Source organism: Equus przewalskii, chromosome 2 (assembly GCF_037783145.1).
Source record: "Equus przewalskii isolate Varuska chromosome 2, EquPr2, whole genome shotgun sequence".
In the NCBI taxonomy this organism is placed as follows: Eukaryota; Metazoa; Chordata; class Mammalia; order Perissodactyla; family Equidae; genus Equus; species Equus przewalskii.
The window spans coordinates 34,266,879-34,282,835 of NC_091832.1; the positions used below are offsets into that span (position 1 = coordinate 34,266,879).

General features: G+C 50.3%; 1 protein-coding gene across 2 annotated transcripts in view; it reads left to right on the forward strand.

Moving 5' to 3' along the window:
* The window catches only part of TMCO4 (transmembrane and coiled-coil domains 4), a 91,648-nt gene that overhangs the window by 67,317 nt on the left and 8,374 nt on the right, over nucleotides 1-15,957 (forward strand). For both annotated transcript variants that reach the window (XM_070600781.1, XM_070600790.1), the window contains exon 13: nucleotides 9,504-9,621. In XM_070600781.1, coding sequence (XP_070456882.1) covers nucleotides 9,504-9,621 — 118 coding nt within the window. The remainder of the gene's footprint in view (nucleotides 1-9,503; nucleotides 9,622-15,957) is intronic.

Sequence of the window (15,957 nt, forward strand, 5' to 3'; positions counted from 1 at the left end):
GAGACTTATCTCCCTTCTTTAAAAAGGGAGATGGGAGCCAGCCCGGTGGCACGGCGGTTAAGTGCACGTGTTCTGCTTTGGCGGCCCGGGTTCAGTGGTTCGGATCCTGGGTGCAGACATGGCACCACTCGGCAAGCCATGCTGTGGTAGGAGTCCCACATGTAAAGTAGAGGAAGATGGGCACGGATGTTAGCTCAGGGCCAGTCTTCCTCAGCAAAAAGAGGAGGATTGGCAACAGATGTTAGCTCAGGGCTAATCTTCCTCAGGAAAAAAAAGGGGGAGATGAACAAATAATGGAGAAATATTAGAGCTATATTAGCAACTTCTAGAGTGGCAATAGTGTGGACTAATTAGCCTGAAAATTCTCTCACTACAAATACTCCAGAAATGCTAGATAAACTACAGCAAAGATCCCTTTAAATGCTGCACTGACCTCCCAAGAATTAAAAGAAATCACCAGAGGTGAGAAACAGAGAGGGAACAGAAAGCCCGAGCAATAAGCCTGTGTCCTGACTGGAGGGGAAGAAGTGTCTTCTCAGGGGAGTCAGAGACGAGACATAGGACATGCCTTACGTGGGTTTAGGGTTCCAATTTATGATCCAGAAATCCCCAAGTCAAAAAGTTGATACCAAACTGCTCTGGAGAAAACAAGTCGTCAATCCAGGCTATCAGATTCCCATATATGAGCAGTTTTAAAGATGAGCTCATAATCTAGACTTATAAAACACACAAGGAGAAAAACACCATGCAGGAAAGTCAAAGAAACAACAGACATCAGGATTAGACCCTCAGTCCTCAATAGAACAATCTGAAGGAGCCCCCCACACACAAAATGAGTATGCTTAAAATTATTAAAGACATAAATTAAAACATTGAAAATAAGCAGAAAGAACAAGACACTGAAAAAAAGAACAGGGAGATTTGAAAATAAACTAAATTAAACTTCTAGAAATGAAAAAAAGTCACTGAAATTAAAACCTTAGTAGATGATTTAAACAACAGATTAGACAAAGTTAAAGAGAGAAATGATGAATTGGAAGATTGATTTGAAGAAATTACCCACAATGCATCATGGAGAAATAAAGACATGGAAAATCGGAAAGAGCAGTTAAACAGTTACCTAATACAAATTCCAAAGGAAGAGAATGGGAAATACAATTTATTGGCTGAGAATTTTCCAGAATTGATTCCTGAGATTCAAGGAGCATGAGTCTTGAGCAGGATAAGTGTTTTACACCTCCACACATCGTAGTGAAATTGCTGAACTCCAAAGATAAAGAGAAAATCTTAAAAGAAGAAAAAATGGTTATTTACAAAGAAAGCTCAACTAGACTGATGAGACTTCTCAAAACAACAGTAGAAGCCAGAAGAAAAAGAAAAAGAAAAAAGAAATGTCAATTTAAAATTCTATATCAAGCTAAACTATCATTTGAGAGTGAGGACAAAATAAAGATATTTTCAGACAAGGACTGAACAAGTTGACCTCTAACAAACCCTTATAGCAATAACTACTCAAGGATTTGTTTCAAAAAGCAGTGGAGATTACTGTGATAATACAGAGGGGACATGTAGCACAGTGCCTGGAATCCAGGACCAGGCTGGGTGGACAGCTGCTGCCCTTGTCATAATGGAATCCAAGCCTCCAGACGGTGCTCTGCAGCTGTGGCCTCTGGCCCTCTAGCTCTGGTGTTTGTGCTTGATCTTGAACTTGATCAAGGTCCATACTTGAACACCCCACCTTGATCTTGCCTAAAGGATTCTGCCTTGGCTTACCTTTCTGATTCTCTAGGTGGACCCTGCCTTCACTCAGGTTACCCAAAACCACATGCCTGAAAACCAGCCACTTGCCAACAGCCTGTCTGGGCCGCCCAGCACCCTGGCATCCTTCCTTCTCAGTGTTCTCCCCACTCCTTCCCCTTCTCACTAGACGAGAATTTAAAGAAACATTCACCCAGCACTGGTATCATCTGGGATTTTAACCCATTGCTCATTGCACATGAGCTGTTAGCACTTTGCAGTGTTTCAGATATATTGTGTATGTTTGTGGTAGACCGATTGCAAAAAATGGCCCTAATTCTCCCCTTCTCCCTGTATCCACATCCTTTTCAATGTAACCTTGAAGCTCTTCCTGTCAAGAGGTAGAGTCTGTTTCTCCTCCCCTTGAATCTAGGCTGGCCTTGTGACTTGCGTTGCCCCATAAAAGGAGGAGGAAATGACATCATGCCAGTTTCAAGCCTAGGCCTCAGGAGACCTGGCACATGGACCCCACTCTCTCCTAGAGCCTTGCCACTGTCATAAGAACAAGTCCAGGCTAGACCAGTGGAGGATGCCAGACTGCATGGAGCAAAGGCAAGTCATCCTAGCCAGCCGTCAGCCTACCCACCAGCTGGCTGTGGACACACGAGTGAGCCCAGTGGATAGGCACGGCTGGACAGTCTCAGCAGAACTGCCCAGCCGATTAGTAGACTCATGAGAAATAAATGGTTATTTTAAGCCACTGAATTTGGGGATGATTTGTTATACAGCAATAGCTAGCTGATAGCACATATGACATTTCATTTGTGTACGTGTGTATATGTAATGAAACTGCTTATTCCATACTGGCTCACAGCCTGCAGCTTACCAGCAGCTGTGTTTCTCAGTTATGTTGACTTACTCAGTTAAATTAATCTTCCTGATCGGAAAATTGAGTTGACGCATCAGAGTGTGGGCTGGTTGCCGTAAGTCTCCATCAAAAAATAGAAAGTGTGGCATGCTTCATGTGGGCCCTTTTTCCTTTTTTAGCAATATCTGCTCACCCTTTTGGTTTGGCAGCTGTGCCAGAGATTACCAAAGAGAAAAGGTCACGTACCCTGGGCTTGGTGCACACATCAGGATATTAATCTTCTCATAAATGTTAGTGTGCTCGTGTGTCTTTTGAATCAACCAAATTAGAAATATTAATCTTGGTGACATGTGTATTCTGTTTTTAATATACAATTTTGGAAGATGTCACGGTTGTCAAAAGACATATATTTTGGTTCAAGATTGTATTTGACTGCATAGGGAAGTGGAATAGGAGAGTAGGAGAGAAAGTGTAGAAATAACCAAATTCCACTATGCCACTTACTGTGTGACCTTGGACAAATTACTTAGTGTCTCTGAGGCAAGGTTTTCCCATCATAAGATGAGAGTAGTCATGCTTACCTCCTAGGATCCTTATGAGGAGTAAATGAAGTATATATCAAGCTCTTGTGTATCCCAAAGTAACTATGATAATGGTAATGACAATAAAGAAGAGGAAGCGTTAAGGAATAGAATTCCAGAACTTTGTTTTGAAAAAAGCTTTGCAGCAAGATCTCTCTCCAATTTCATTCCCAGCCTCTATGAAGTTAGATCAATGTTACTGCCCGTGATGTTTGCAAGACAGGACCGAGGCAGAAGAGTTTGTCAATAAGCCCTTGCGGATACGTTTAAGCATCCTGACCCTTGGGTCCCTAAACTCCCGCTTGGCTGGAAACTATTTCTGGGCTGTCACCAGATGCCAGCTGAAATGCAGAACAGACTGTCATTCGGTCAGCTGGCTCTTTCATCTCCGTGCTGCAGACGTCTCATTTGATGTGATTGACTGCCCTTCCATGGAATTGCATCCACCAGTTGCTTTGTCCTCAGACGGACCCGGCTTTAGTCCCCCAGGTGGGATGGAGGAGAGGTCAGGCATGCAGATTCATTTCCAGGGTCCCAGGATGCTAGTAATAGCCTTACCACTTTGCATGGCCAAATAAAAGAAATGGGAATCAAAAGGGGGAGATGAAGGCATACTCATTCCCAAAAGAATGCCTCCCAAGTCCTTATACTATATCCAAACAGGCTCCCTGGAGCACTTCTTCCCACTGTGAACCCCACTGCACGGGGGGACAAGCGGGGCAGACCAAGCCTCCCTTTCTTCTTTCTCGGTCTCCCGCCCTCTCCCTTTGCCACTTCTCTCTGTGTGTTTATCATGCGCCTGCGGTGTATCTTTGGAATGGATGTGTTTGTGTTAGACGCAGTTCATATCATTTCCCTCCGGGTCTGTTTTCGGGAGCACAGTCAGGAGATAATTTCCTCCTCCGCCTCTCACTTATCGCTCACGGCACACACGACCCCCTGCCATGGAGGGAGAGCATCCTTCTTTTGTGCTCCTCAAACTTGAGCTCCTTTGGTCTCTGCAGCCCAGGAGAATCTCATTATTGACAACGTGCTAGGCATGTGGGAGTGTGCGATGCTGCCTTTGCAGCCCTTGGATGGGATTTCTGTGAAACTCCTCCAGGAGGCTGTGGACACAGCTCTGCGCAGGCCTGCCTCTCTTTAGGAAAGCCCACTGTATGGAAAGACAAAATGGCAAAGATGAAGCCAGGAGTGTTTCTTCCCAGCGACAGAGGGTCCCCTCTCTGTACAAAAGGAGTCTCCATGGGACTCTTTGAAAGAGCTGGCCCTGCTTGGTACATTTTAAGAATGTTTAGTTTTACAAAAACTCAATTTATATTCAGTTTTCAAGACCAAGGCTATAGTGTAAATGGATGTTTGCTATTGTGAAGAAGCTGTCCATTCTCAGCTCTGGAGTTTTTTGTTGTTTTTTTGGTTGTTTTTTTTTTCCAAAGATTGGCACCTGGGCTAACAACTGTTGCCAATCTTTTCTTTTTCTTCTGCTTTATCTCCCCAAACCCCTCCTGTACACAGTTGTATATCTTAGTTGCACATCCTTCTAGTTGTAGGATGTGGGACCCCACCTCAACGTGGCCTGACGAGCGGTGCCATGTCCGCGCCCAGGATCCGAACCCTGGGCTGCCGCAGCGGAGCACGCAAACTTAACCACTCGGTCATGGAGCCGGCCCCTTGAGTTTTTTTGAAAAGCTAAGACAAACTCCAGACTGTGAGGACTGCCAAGTGGCGAGTGTCGTATCAGGAGTCTAGTTGTGATGCTCTGGAAGCATGATAAGAGCCGTTGATGAGATATAAACCGATTTATGAGATCCGAATGCTGACTGATCAAAGTAAGAGAGGATGTTTGCGCAACATCGTGAATCTACTTAACACTGGTGAACTGTACACTTACAAATGGTTAAGATGGTCAATTTTATGTTATATGTATTTTACCACAATTAAAATTTTTTTTAAGTAAATGGGGAAGTGCTTAACCATAGTTTACAGCTCTGCAGCTGCTTCTCTCCAGAGGCTCTGCTCTGAAGGGAACCGATGCCACTGTTCGCTACTGCCGTCTGCCAGTCATCACCGCATCCCCCCACCGCTGAACTCCTAAAATAGTGCCTGCAATTAGTGGCTGGCTGGAAACAGATACGTTGACTGTAAATGGCTGGGCCACCTCCAAAGACAGTGCTTCATACACACCATTTCCACCTAGTTGCCAAATTGATAGTTTATGTGAGAATAACAGTGGAGCAGACACCACTGATCAAGCCGTGAGCCAGACACTGCCCTGAACACATAACTTCCCTCCGGCCCTGGGAAAGACATCAGTATTATTATATTACCTCCATTCTACAGATGAGGACGCTGAAGAGTCAGGTTATTAAATAACTGACCTCAGTTCACACAATGGCAAAACCAGGCTTCGAACACCGCTGAGTCTCACCGCTTGCTTTCATTCACTCCACGACTATTTGCTGAGCACGGCGTCTGTGCCAGGCACCCTTCTAGGCCCTGGGGACTCACTGGTGAGTGCAAAAAAGAGCTCTCTCAGCCGTTGGGGAGCTCACACGCCGGTAGGAAACAGATGGTACGTGAGATTTTAGAAGCCAACTCGTCAGTAAGTCCAATGGTCTGAAGTGCTGTGGAGAAAAAGACGTCAGGGAAAGAGATGGGGCACCGGTGGGGGTGGGAGGTGGCATTTGCCTACCCTTGGGGGGGGGTGACAGACAAAGAGGTAAAGGAGGGAGGGAGGCGTGTGGATGCCTGAGGGAAGAGCATTCAGAGGAGGGATCAGCAAGGGCAAAGGCCTGGAATGTTCTGGAACAGTCAGGCCAGCGTGGCTGGAGCGGAGTGAGTGGGGGTGGGAGGAACGTCTCGTAAGGTGTCAGTGGCCATCGCAGTGACTTTGACTTTGACTCCATGAGAGGGAGGGTTTTGAGCACAGGAGTGAGAAGATCTGACTTTCCTGCAGTATAATTTACATCCTCAAAATCTCCCCATTTTAAGTGTACAATTCAATGATTTTTAGTAAATGTACAGAGTTATACAATCATCACCACGACCCAACGTTAGAACATTTCCATCACCCCCGAAAGATACCTCGTGCCCGTGAGTTGCACTGTCACAGGATCACTTTGGCTCCTTTGTTAAAAATAAAAAGAAGAGGTCGAAGGAAAGAAAGTGTGGGGAAGAGATGTTTCTCACAGCACACGAGAGTGGCAAGTGGGCTAAACGTGGAGGGGAAAAGCCGTGACTATACAGCCTGTCCTGTTTAACTCCTGGAGGTCTGGAGGCCCCCAGTGCCAAAGTTGTTACGGGCTGAAGGGCCTCCAGCTTTAACAGTAAAAGTGGGGTATTAATAACGTACAGAGAACTGTTGAAGAAATGAGAAATCCAAGCCTCAGAGCTGCGCCCATCCGTGACTCCTGAATTTGAAGATGACTGAGTGCGTGTCGCTCCCCTGCCCTCTTTTACGTTAAAAGTCTGACTATTTATAAAGCGATCAAACTATCTTAGCACCTTAAAGATTCACCAGCAGGAAAGTTGATGGTGGCCACAGGAATAAATCCAAACACGTTTCAGCGAACATTCGTTGTCCCTGCGGCGAAAGGCAGTGAGGGCCTCTCATGAGCTATTAGATGAGCGTTAAATCGCAGCTTCTCTTGTTGCTCTTGAGAAGTGGGAGCATTCTGCACTGAACTCTCATCATGACCTGAGGGGTCGTCCGTGCCCCTGGAAGGCGCCTGCTTGACACTAAAAGTGGTACCTGAGTGAGGATTTTCTGAAATCTTCTGATATTATAGGGTTTGGGACCAAACAGCGAACTTGGACATTTTCCTTTCCAGCATCTACCACAGTGGTAGCGTCTTCGTTTTCCTAACCCAGGTTTCTCCTCCTGGATTGTTCTTGTTCCCAAGAACAGTCAGGTGGCGATGACCTGCCACACAGGATTCTACCTTGAGTGGATCTTAAGTGATTCTCGCCGACATCTCAGCTGACACCTGCTGTGCCTGCCAGTGGCTTGTCTCCAGGTTTGCAGCCTTGCAACAAGCAAACCCTCTTGAAAACAGAAGAGGAGCACGTCTGAGTGTGGCAACCATCTGAGGACAAAGGGACGAGGTTTAGGAAGGCAGCTGCCAGCCAGGCTTCAGAGATGTGTGACTGTCCTTCCAGCTCTCCGCCCACCCTGGCTGGACTTGGCTGCGCTCTGGACTGTTTTATGCGGTTCAACCACGAGTCAGTTCAAGGTCACAGGCAAATACCCTTTTGCCGCTCATAACAGCTTTCCCATTCTATAGCCACTTCCAGGATCCTAGCGGTTGCAGGGGCAACCCCATCAGGAATGCTGCATTACCACTCCTGGCCACAAGGGGTCCCAGCCCTCCAGTGTCAGCAGGGTCCCTGCTCTTCAGTGAGATTCTGTGGGGCAGAGCAGGTGCCCTGAGTGGCGGCCCCAGGGACAGCTGCCAAGCTCGGTCCACAACCATTTGGCACCGTGGGAGCAATGATAACCACATGCGATCACTGTGCTCTGTGTTGTCACTGCAGACAGCAGAGGGCACGGCCCCCGGGCCCTGGCAGCCTTCCGTGCAGTCTGGGTTCTGGTCCCAGCTGTATTCTCAGCACCTGTGTGATGCTGGGCATGTCCCATCCTCTCTGAGGCTCAGTTTCCCCATCTACCAAGGGAAGGGGTTAGAATAAAACCTCGTTCTCTACAGCCTTGCCAGCAACATAAGCACCTGAAATGGCCCTTATTTTGAGGGGTATCTGAGTCATCCTTGCGAGTCAGCACAAACCACCAATCTTCTGCCAGATTATCATCTCCCTGGAAGCAAAAGGAGTGAAATCAGAATGCTGTGCTGCAGAATCTTTTAACGTCAGAGCCAGAGGAGCGCTCAGATTGCTTGTTACTACAGGGGTTCCCAAACTCTCATTAGCCTGGAGCCTTTATACAGATTAACTCTGAGTTGGAAGAGCAAGCAGAAAACAGATGTGCTCTGGTTAGAAACCAGAGCCCAGAGAGAGGAGGCCACCTGTCCTTTGTCTCTCAGCAAGAGAGCGGCAAAGCTGGGCAGAGCTGTCCCTCTGGGGCCATTCTCCAGGAAAGACACTAAGCAGGCAGCTTCCCAAGACGTCAGGGACTCAGACTCCTAAGAAAGAGCCACGCTGGGGAGGCGGGGGCGCAGGGCAGGGCGGGGGGACACTAACTCCACGGTGCATTCACTGTGCTCAGTTTTTTCCCGCGCTGTGACTTCATCCTCATAAAGAGCCTCAAGGTCAGTATCAGAGAAGGTCAGTGACTTGGCTCAAGTCCCGTAGCTCAGAAGTCGCTAAGCAGGGATTTGAACCCAGGACTTTGCAATCACAAAGCACATACACAGGCCTTCCTGAGGGACGGCAGGCTGTTTACTCATTCATTCATTCAGTTCTGTATTGAGCACCAAGTATCTGCCAGACACGGTCCGAGGCCCATTCAGCTGTGAATAAGGCAGCTAGTGTCCCCGCCATCATTGAGCCTGCGTGTTAGAGGAGGAGGCAGACGTAACAAGTGGTACATGGCAAGAATAATACAGCAGAGTAAGTGGGTAGAGAGCGAGAGCGAGGGGTGCACGCACACCTCTCGTTGGTCTATGGCACGCCCGTCTATCAACTGTTGGTTTCCTGTCTACAGGAGATCAATGAAACGCTTCCTCTCTGTTCCTGTACTTACAGAATGAACAGTCCCGGGGCCAGCCCTGGTCCATGGACCGCACTTGAACAGCCCTGGTCTGAACTACCTCCCAGCCGTTAGCGCAGCTGATGTGTGCACTCCCCATCCTGAGACCCACCCCCCCGACGCCCACCTTCCCACCACTCTGCATGGGCCCCAGGGGACTGTTGCCCAGGAAGGGGGCAGTGGCTGCCGCCTGGCACATGTGACGATCCAGGGGCTGTCAGTCCCTTCTAAAGGAAGATGTCCCACTGAGTCCATGGCCAGTTGTGAGCTTCATGGATGGCGGAAATCGACCTGGGTCCCAACTTGGGCTGTGTCACTTACTAGCCATGTGATCTTGAAAACGTCTTTGGTTTTCCTTAACTCTCAAATGGGGATAATGGTACCTTGCAGGAATAGGTCAGGCACACGAGGGGCTTGACCCTCAGCCTGGAGCTCAGTGAGTGGAAGCCCCCATCACTGTGTGTGTCTGCATGAGCATGTGTGTTTGCACGTGTGTGGGCATGAGCGTGTGTGCACATGCACATGTGTGACATCCATCTCCTCCACCGCTGTTGGAGAGTCTCTCCCAGGACCCAGTGTGTCCAGGGACGCTGACGGCCTTCTCTGGCATCTCTCACAGATTGCCAAGGGATCATCGAGGATGTTGTCCTGCTGGGCGCGCCCGTGGAAGGAGATGCCAAGCACTGGGAGCCTTTCCGGAAGGTGGTGTCCGGGAGGATCATCAACGGCTACTGCAGGTGAGTCCAAACCTCATGCCAGTGGAGAGGCGACAACACTTACTGAGCACCTGGTGTGCCCCAGGACCTCTACTGGGGACACAGACGCTTGAGGCCTGGCCCCTGTCCTGAAGGATCCCAGGGACCAGTGGGGCACCGGCCCTCTGAGGAGAAAGCGCGGGCCAGGTGTTCTGACCCGGGAAGCCCAGGCCCTTCAGCCTGCAAAGGACGTGAAGGATGGGGTGGCAGTGTTTAAGAGCACACGACTTAGAATCACAAGACCTGGGTCTTAGTGCTGGCCTCAGTTTCCCCATCAGTAAAGGAGGGATAGTAGTCATAACTCCTCCCAGGGTTGTGATGATAGTTACAGAGTTGCACATGGAACGAACGTGCTCTGTGAATGACAGACGATGTAACTATTTATCACCATCATCATCATCGTCAATCACTTGGCATATTCATTCAACAAACTTTGAGCGCCAACCTCGTGCCGGGCACCGTGCAGGGGCTACAATAGGGAGCAAGCCCCAGCCCTGTGGAACCTGGTGTCCCGCGAGAACAATAGTCAGGAAAACAGGCAGCTCCAGTCTGGTACACAGAAGCTTGTCTCGACACCAAAATCCAGAGGTTCTGAAACCAAAGGCTTCTCCCCGGGTGTGGGGCAAACTCACTGAGTGACGAGCTCACCCTGCGCTGCTGAGAGAGATTTCAGGCGTTACTCCTCCCACTGACTGAGGGCTGTGACTCGGGGACACCACCCCACACCTCGCAGGGGTGTCATGTGATATGCGGGCTGCAAGCTGGCTTACCTTCCTAAAATCCAAAACATTATTCTGAATTCTGAAACACAACAGGCCCCTGAGGATTTGGGATAAGGGACCCACAGTTCGCGATCATAGACACAAAAGCGCAGGGGACCGACGAGGAGGTGACATCCTAAGCCCACATCCGAAAGACGCGTTTGGAGTTTAGGAAACAGTGAGGTTGGTGACTAGTTGTCGGGCTCCATGAACACGACTTAAGAATAACAAGAAGGAGGAGGAGGCAGGATTGTCGGGGCAGCGGCCGAGTCACTGGGTTGTGAACGTGGGGTCCAGCAGGCGCCTGGAGAAGCAGCACAAGGACCCGGAGAAAGGAGAGCTGCAGCGAGAGCCAGCGGATCGCCAGCTCCAGCCGAGCCGAGGGACGGCGAGGTCACCTGAAGGGCAAGGCGCGAGAAAAAGAGAAGAGCGCTGGATTCCCCATTCTGAGGAGGGAGGCGGAAGAGGCTCCAGCCTGAGGCCAGGGGCAGCTCAGCTCATCCAGCTGCTGTGTCCGAGACCTCACGCTGGGCACGGGAATACGGAGAGGGGCAGGAGGAGAGGGGCTCAGGACACTTGTGGAAATAGACAATTACGAACAAAAACTAAAAGCGCGATAACGCAGCAACAGAGGGAGAGGAGGATGTAAGTCTTGGACTCTAACCACCCACCAGGCCCTGTCTTTCTTGTCATTATCTCCTTTAATCCTCCCCAAAACCCTATGGCGTTAGGTTTGTTTTTGTTTTTGTTTTTTAAAGATTGGCACCTGAGCTAACAACTGTTGCCAATCTTCTTCTTTTTTTTTTTTTCCTGCTGCTTCTCCCCAAATCCCCCAAGTACATAGTTGTATGTTTTAGTTGTGGGTCCTTCTAGTTGTGGCACGTGGGACGCCACCTCAGCGTGGCCTGACGAGCGGTGCCATGTCTGCACCCGGGATCCGAACCAGGGAAACCCTGGGTCCCTGAAGCGGAGTGTGTGAACTCAACCACTTGGTCCCAGGGTCAGCTCCAGTGTTAGTATTTTTAATCCCATTTTACAAGTGAGGAAACTGAGGCTCAGAGAGGTTAAGTCAGGAGGCCAGTTAACTTTAATTTTTATCTAAGCCCAACCATCCTAAGTAGGACCCAAAACTGAACGGAACAGATTTGGAAAGTCTTTATCATTTTGATGATGTAGCCCACAGCCACAGCTATGCAGCTCGGAGCTAAAGATAGTTTTTAGCCATGGATAGTGGGCCTTAACCAGGACACAGGAGCTCAGCCCATCAGCTTGGCTCTATCACTCACACTCTAAACTGAGTGCTTAGAATCAGGATATGGTAGAAAGAACAAAGAAACAAAAGACACAGAGCCATAATATGTAAAGAACCCATGCAAATCATTAAGAAAAAACAAGCTAATACAAAAATGGCCAAAGGATATCTACATAAACTCACAGAATAAATACAATCAATAAACTTTTTAAAAGATGCCCAACCTCATCAATAATGAAATAAATGCAGACTAAAATCAGTAAGATACTATTTATCACCCACAAGATTATCAAACATCGGAAACATGAATAACATCCAGTGTTGGTGAAGATGTGAAGCAATGAGCACTGTTATTCATACACTGTTGGTGGCAGTTGAATTCAGTAAATCCTTTTTGGAGAACAATTGGCAATATCTATCAATTTTTTTTTTTTTTTTGAGGAAGATTAGCTCTGAGTTAACATCCACTGCCAATCCTCCTCTTTTTGCCGAAAAAGACGGGCCCTGAGTGCCCGTCTTCTTCTACTTTATATGTGGGGTGCCTGCCACGCATGGCTTGACAAGTGGTGCATAGGTTCGCACCCAGGATTCGAACCAGGAAACCCTGGGCTGCCAAGGTGGAGCACGCAGACTTAACCGCTGTGCCATTGGGCCAGCCCCTCTATCAAAATTTTTAATGTGCCAATTTTCTGATCCCACAAATTCTGGCTTCCGTGATCCTGCTGTACTAGATACTCATGCATAGAGGTGGGTGTACAAAGGGGATCATGGAGCTTCATTTATAACTAAAAATTTAAAACAACCTAAATGGCCATAAATAGGGGAATGGTTAAGGGGAAAAAAGCAAGTGTAACAGTACCTACTATGATCCCATTTATGAGGGAAGAAATTTCTGTGTGTGCATATATGTGTCTATCTGTCTATTAAGGCACAGGAGGGTCCAGAAGGACCCTAAGAAGCTGGGACAGCGGCCACCCCTCGGGAGTGGACAGGGACTGGAAGTAAGGCATAAAAGAGACTTTTAATTTGACTTTTTCAAAGTATGGATAGTTTTAAAAACAAGAAAAGAAAAAGAATGGACAAAACTTTGATGGCAGATAGCCCTCGGTTAAACTCTTGGCTCTGCCATTTACCTATTGGCTGACTTTGGCCGAACAGCTCAGAGTCTCAGGATTCCCACCTGTAAAATGGGAATAATAGTGCCTCCTGCCCAGGGGTCCTGGGAAGCTTAAATACGATGCTGTAGGAGAAGGGCCGGCCCTGAGCAGGTGCCCGGCGGACACCAGCGGCTGTAATTGTTATCACTGGGCATGGTCACATCGCACATGACTTTTTGGTGCTTTTCATGAACAGCAAAGGGAAAGAATGAAAATGGCGTGTGTGCGGTGTGAAAGCAGCAAACTCTTATTAACCCCTCGGTGCTGTGGAGAGCCTGAGCCCGAGCAGCTCGGTTCTCAGTTATTTTGTGAGACCTTGAGCCATCTCTCTGGAGAGAGAGGAGGAGGAGAAGAGGGGAGGCATGTCCAGACCAAAAGAATAACTGTAGTTTCTTGCTTAAATCAAGCACCAAGCAGGAATTCATATTCTTGGCCCCCAAAGGCGTTTTAGTCTCTGTAAACTCACTTAAACACGGGGGTGGAGTGAGGGGGGAGCTTCAGGCCGGGACTCCCGAACTGTGTATGCTTATAAATTCATAATGCACGTTAGTAAAGCTCTTTGCAAACCTGGTCACTGATGGGCTCTCACGAACGCCCTGGAAGCTAGCCAGGGCGAGTGGTACTGCTCCATATTGTACTGTGAGGAAACTGAAGCTCAGAGAGGGTCAAGTGCCTCACCGGGGTCACACAGCAGAGCCAGGATGTGAACTCAGGCAGGGCTGTCCCACTCCGCAGTGAGAGGGTTTCATTCTGAGGCCCCTGGGGACTCTCGTGGTCTCTGCTCCAGGTACCGTGTGGGGAGAGGATGATGGTGGAAGGACCAGGAGGACCCCCCCGCCCACAATAGCTTCGGGCCTGTGAGTAGCCAAGGCACGCCCTTGGACGGCCACGTGGTGGTGACTGAAGGCTTCAGTGATGGAATTGTGCATCAGCGCGTGCCCCACGCCAGGCAGCTCCTGATGCAGCTCAGGGGCCAGGATCCAGGGCTGAGGCGCAGCCCTGCCCTCAAGGAGCTCTCTGCCTAGAAAAGGAAAAAGACCCAGGAACGGACACACGGAGGACACATGACGAACGTCACAGAAGGAGCCTATGCAGGCACAGGAGGGGCAAAGGATGCATAATATCAGGAGGGGCTCCAGGCACTCCCCCGGGGAGATGAGGTCCAAGCTGAATTTTGAAAGATGGACAGGAGCCCATCAGAGACTGGAAGAGCAGGCCCTGCAGGAGAGGCCACACACACACGGAGGCTGGGGTATAGTCGTGCCCAATGCTTCCTGAGCACTCACGTGTGAGCATGTGTACATGGTGTGCCATCTCAGTGTATGCCCCCGCCCACCCTGAGAGGTAAGACAGTGAAGCAACTGAGGCACAGAGCAGTCAAGCAACTTACCCAAGGTCACACAGCTAGTAAGTGACAAGGCAGGACTTGAACCTGGCTCTGTGTGGTCCCGAGTGTGGGCTCATGGGCCACCCCAGGTGAGAGGCAGAGGCAAATGCGGAAGGGCTGGAACGCCACCGAAGGCCCTGTGGGTGGGTCGGCACAGTTTAGGGGATCCGGAACCTTCTAACATAGGTTCCTGTTCTGTCCCTAAACGTGTGTAAACAAGTCAGTTCACATTGAAGTAGAGCGTTGTCCTAACTGTGACAGAAGTCATCGGGGAGGAATGAAGCCAACTGCTTGTTTGTAGCTGTCCACACCAGAAACGCGTGCGGACACCTCCCACCCAGTGTCTGTGGTTAGTTCACCAAAGCCACCTGGGTTAACCCCCTTCTCCCCTCGGCCCTCGCGCTTAGAGACAGGGCTGCTTGGGCCCTCAGTAAGCATCACTGGGACTTGCAAGCATTGCTCTCTGGGGAGAGTTCGGAATTTTCTAGAAGAGAAAGCCTGTAGGCCATGGGGGATCATGGTCAGCTTCTAAGAGGGGAGGGCACTGGCAAGACGGGCATTGCAGGAAGGCCCCAGTGGCTCAAGAGAGGTGAGGCCAGGAGCAGGGGGAGCGGGGAGGCGGCCATCGCGTTCGTCCAGGGCCTGGGGATCCCTGACCTGAGGCCTGGAGCAGACGGGACGAGGAGGTGGGAAGGACCAGCGGGACTCTAGTGAGCTGGCACAGGGGACGGGGCGCCTAAGACACCGCACTCCTTACTGGTGTTGGCTTGAGGGACTGGGCGGATGATCGTGGAGAAGGACCAGGAGCTGATGGACTCAGTCTGGTTCACAGCAGGAGGGTCTATAGGGGCCCCTGAACTCTGGGCCCCCATCCTTCCAGGGGCTTCCGGGGTGGCAACCACACAGGGAGCCTGGAGAGCATGCCCACACCCCGGGCCCAGCCAGCTTGGGGCCTTGCCTGTGGTCACGCAGCAGCTCACATAGGCAGGCGGGGACTCCTCACTCTCAGCCTGTCCTCCCCAACGTGGAGTGGGGTGGGGGGGGGAGCCCTTCTTTCAAACAAGCGCACAAACATAATGGACTCAAGTTGCCACACAAACCGGAGTCGGAGTTGATCTAAAAAAAAGACGATCAGGTGTGCTGAGCTGGATTTCAGTCCTGGATGCAGAGTGGGGACAGGACCTGCTGAGTGGCGAGGGCCACTCAACCCCAGGGCGGAGTTCGGGGTTTCGAGAGGGAAGCTGTCTCGTGGGCCCCCAGACCGCGTCTTCCGTGGACAGTGGCCGTCGCCCCTGAAGAGGGTCCAGGGGTATTTTCTCTCCACAGTGCAGAGGGATGTTTGGTGGGAGGGGGGCTTGGGGGGGTTCACAACAGTGCCCATGGAAGTGGAGGAGTGTTCTGGGGTGGTGCCCTGCTCGGTGGTCACCCTTGCCTCCTCCAAGATCGCTGAGGGCAGGGAGACCTGCAGGCTGGGCCGCGTCCCTCCAGATCACAGACGGAAGGGGCTCTGGACCCCAGAGCATGGTGGCCCCCAGCTCCCCGTGGTCCTCTCCTCCAGGAGGACCCCCTGCTGCCTTTCCGTCTTTTCCCAGGGAGCCCTGGAGCAGCCACCCTGGGGAACTGGGAACCCCCCTACCCCACCCCACCCCCGAGCTGAGGGCAGCTCTCCTGACTTGTCGAGACTGCACCGGTGTCCTCATTCAACCCATACGCATCCGTGGCCGCCGGGCACTGTCCTCAGCTCCGGGACCCAGCAGGGAA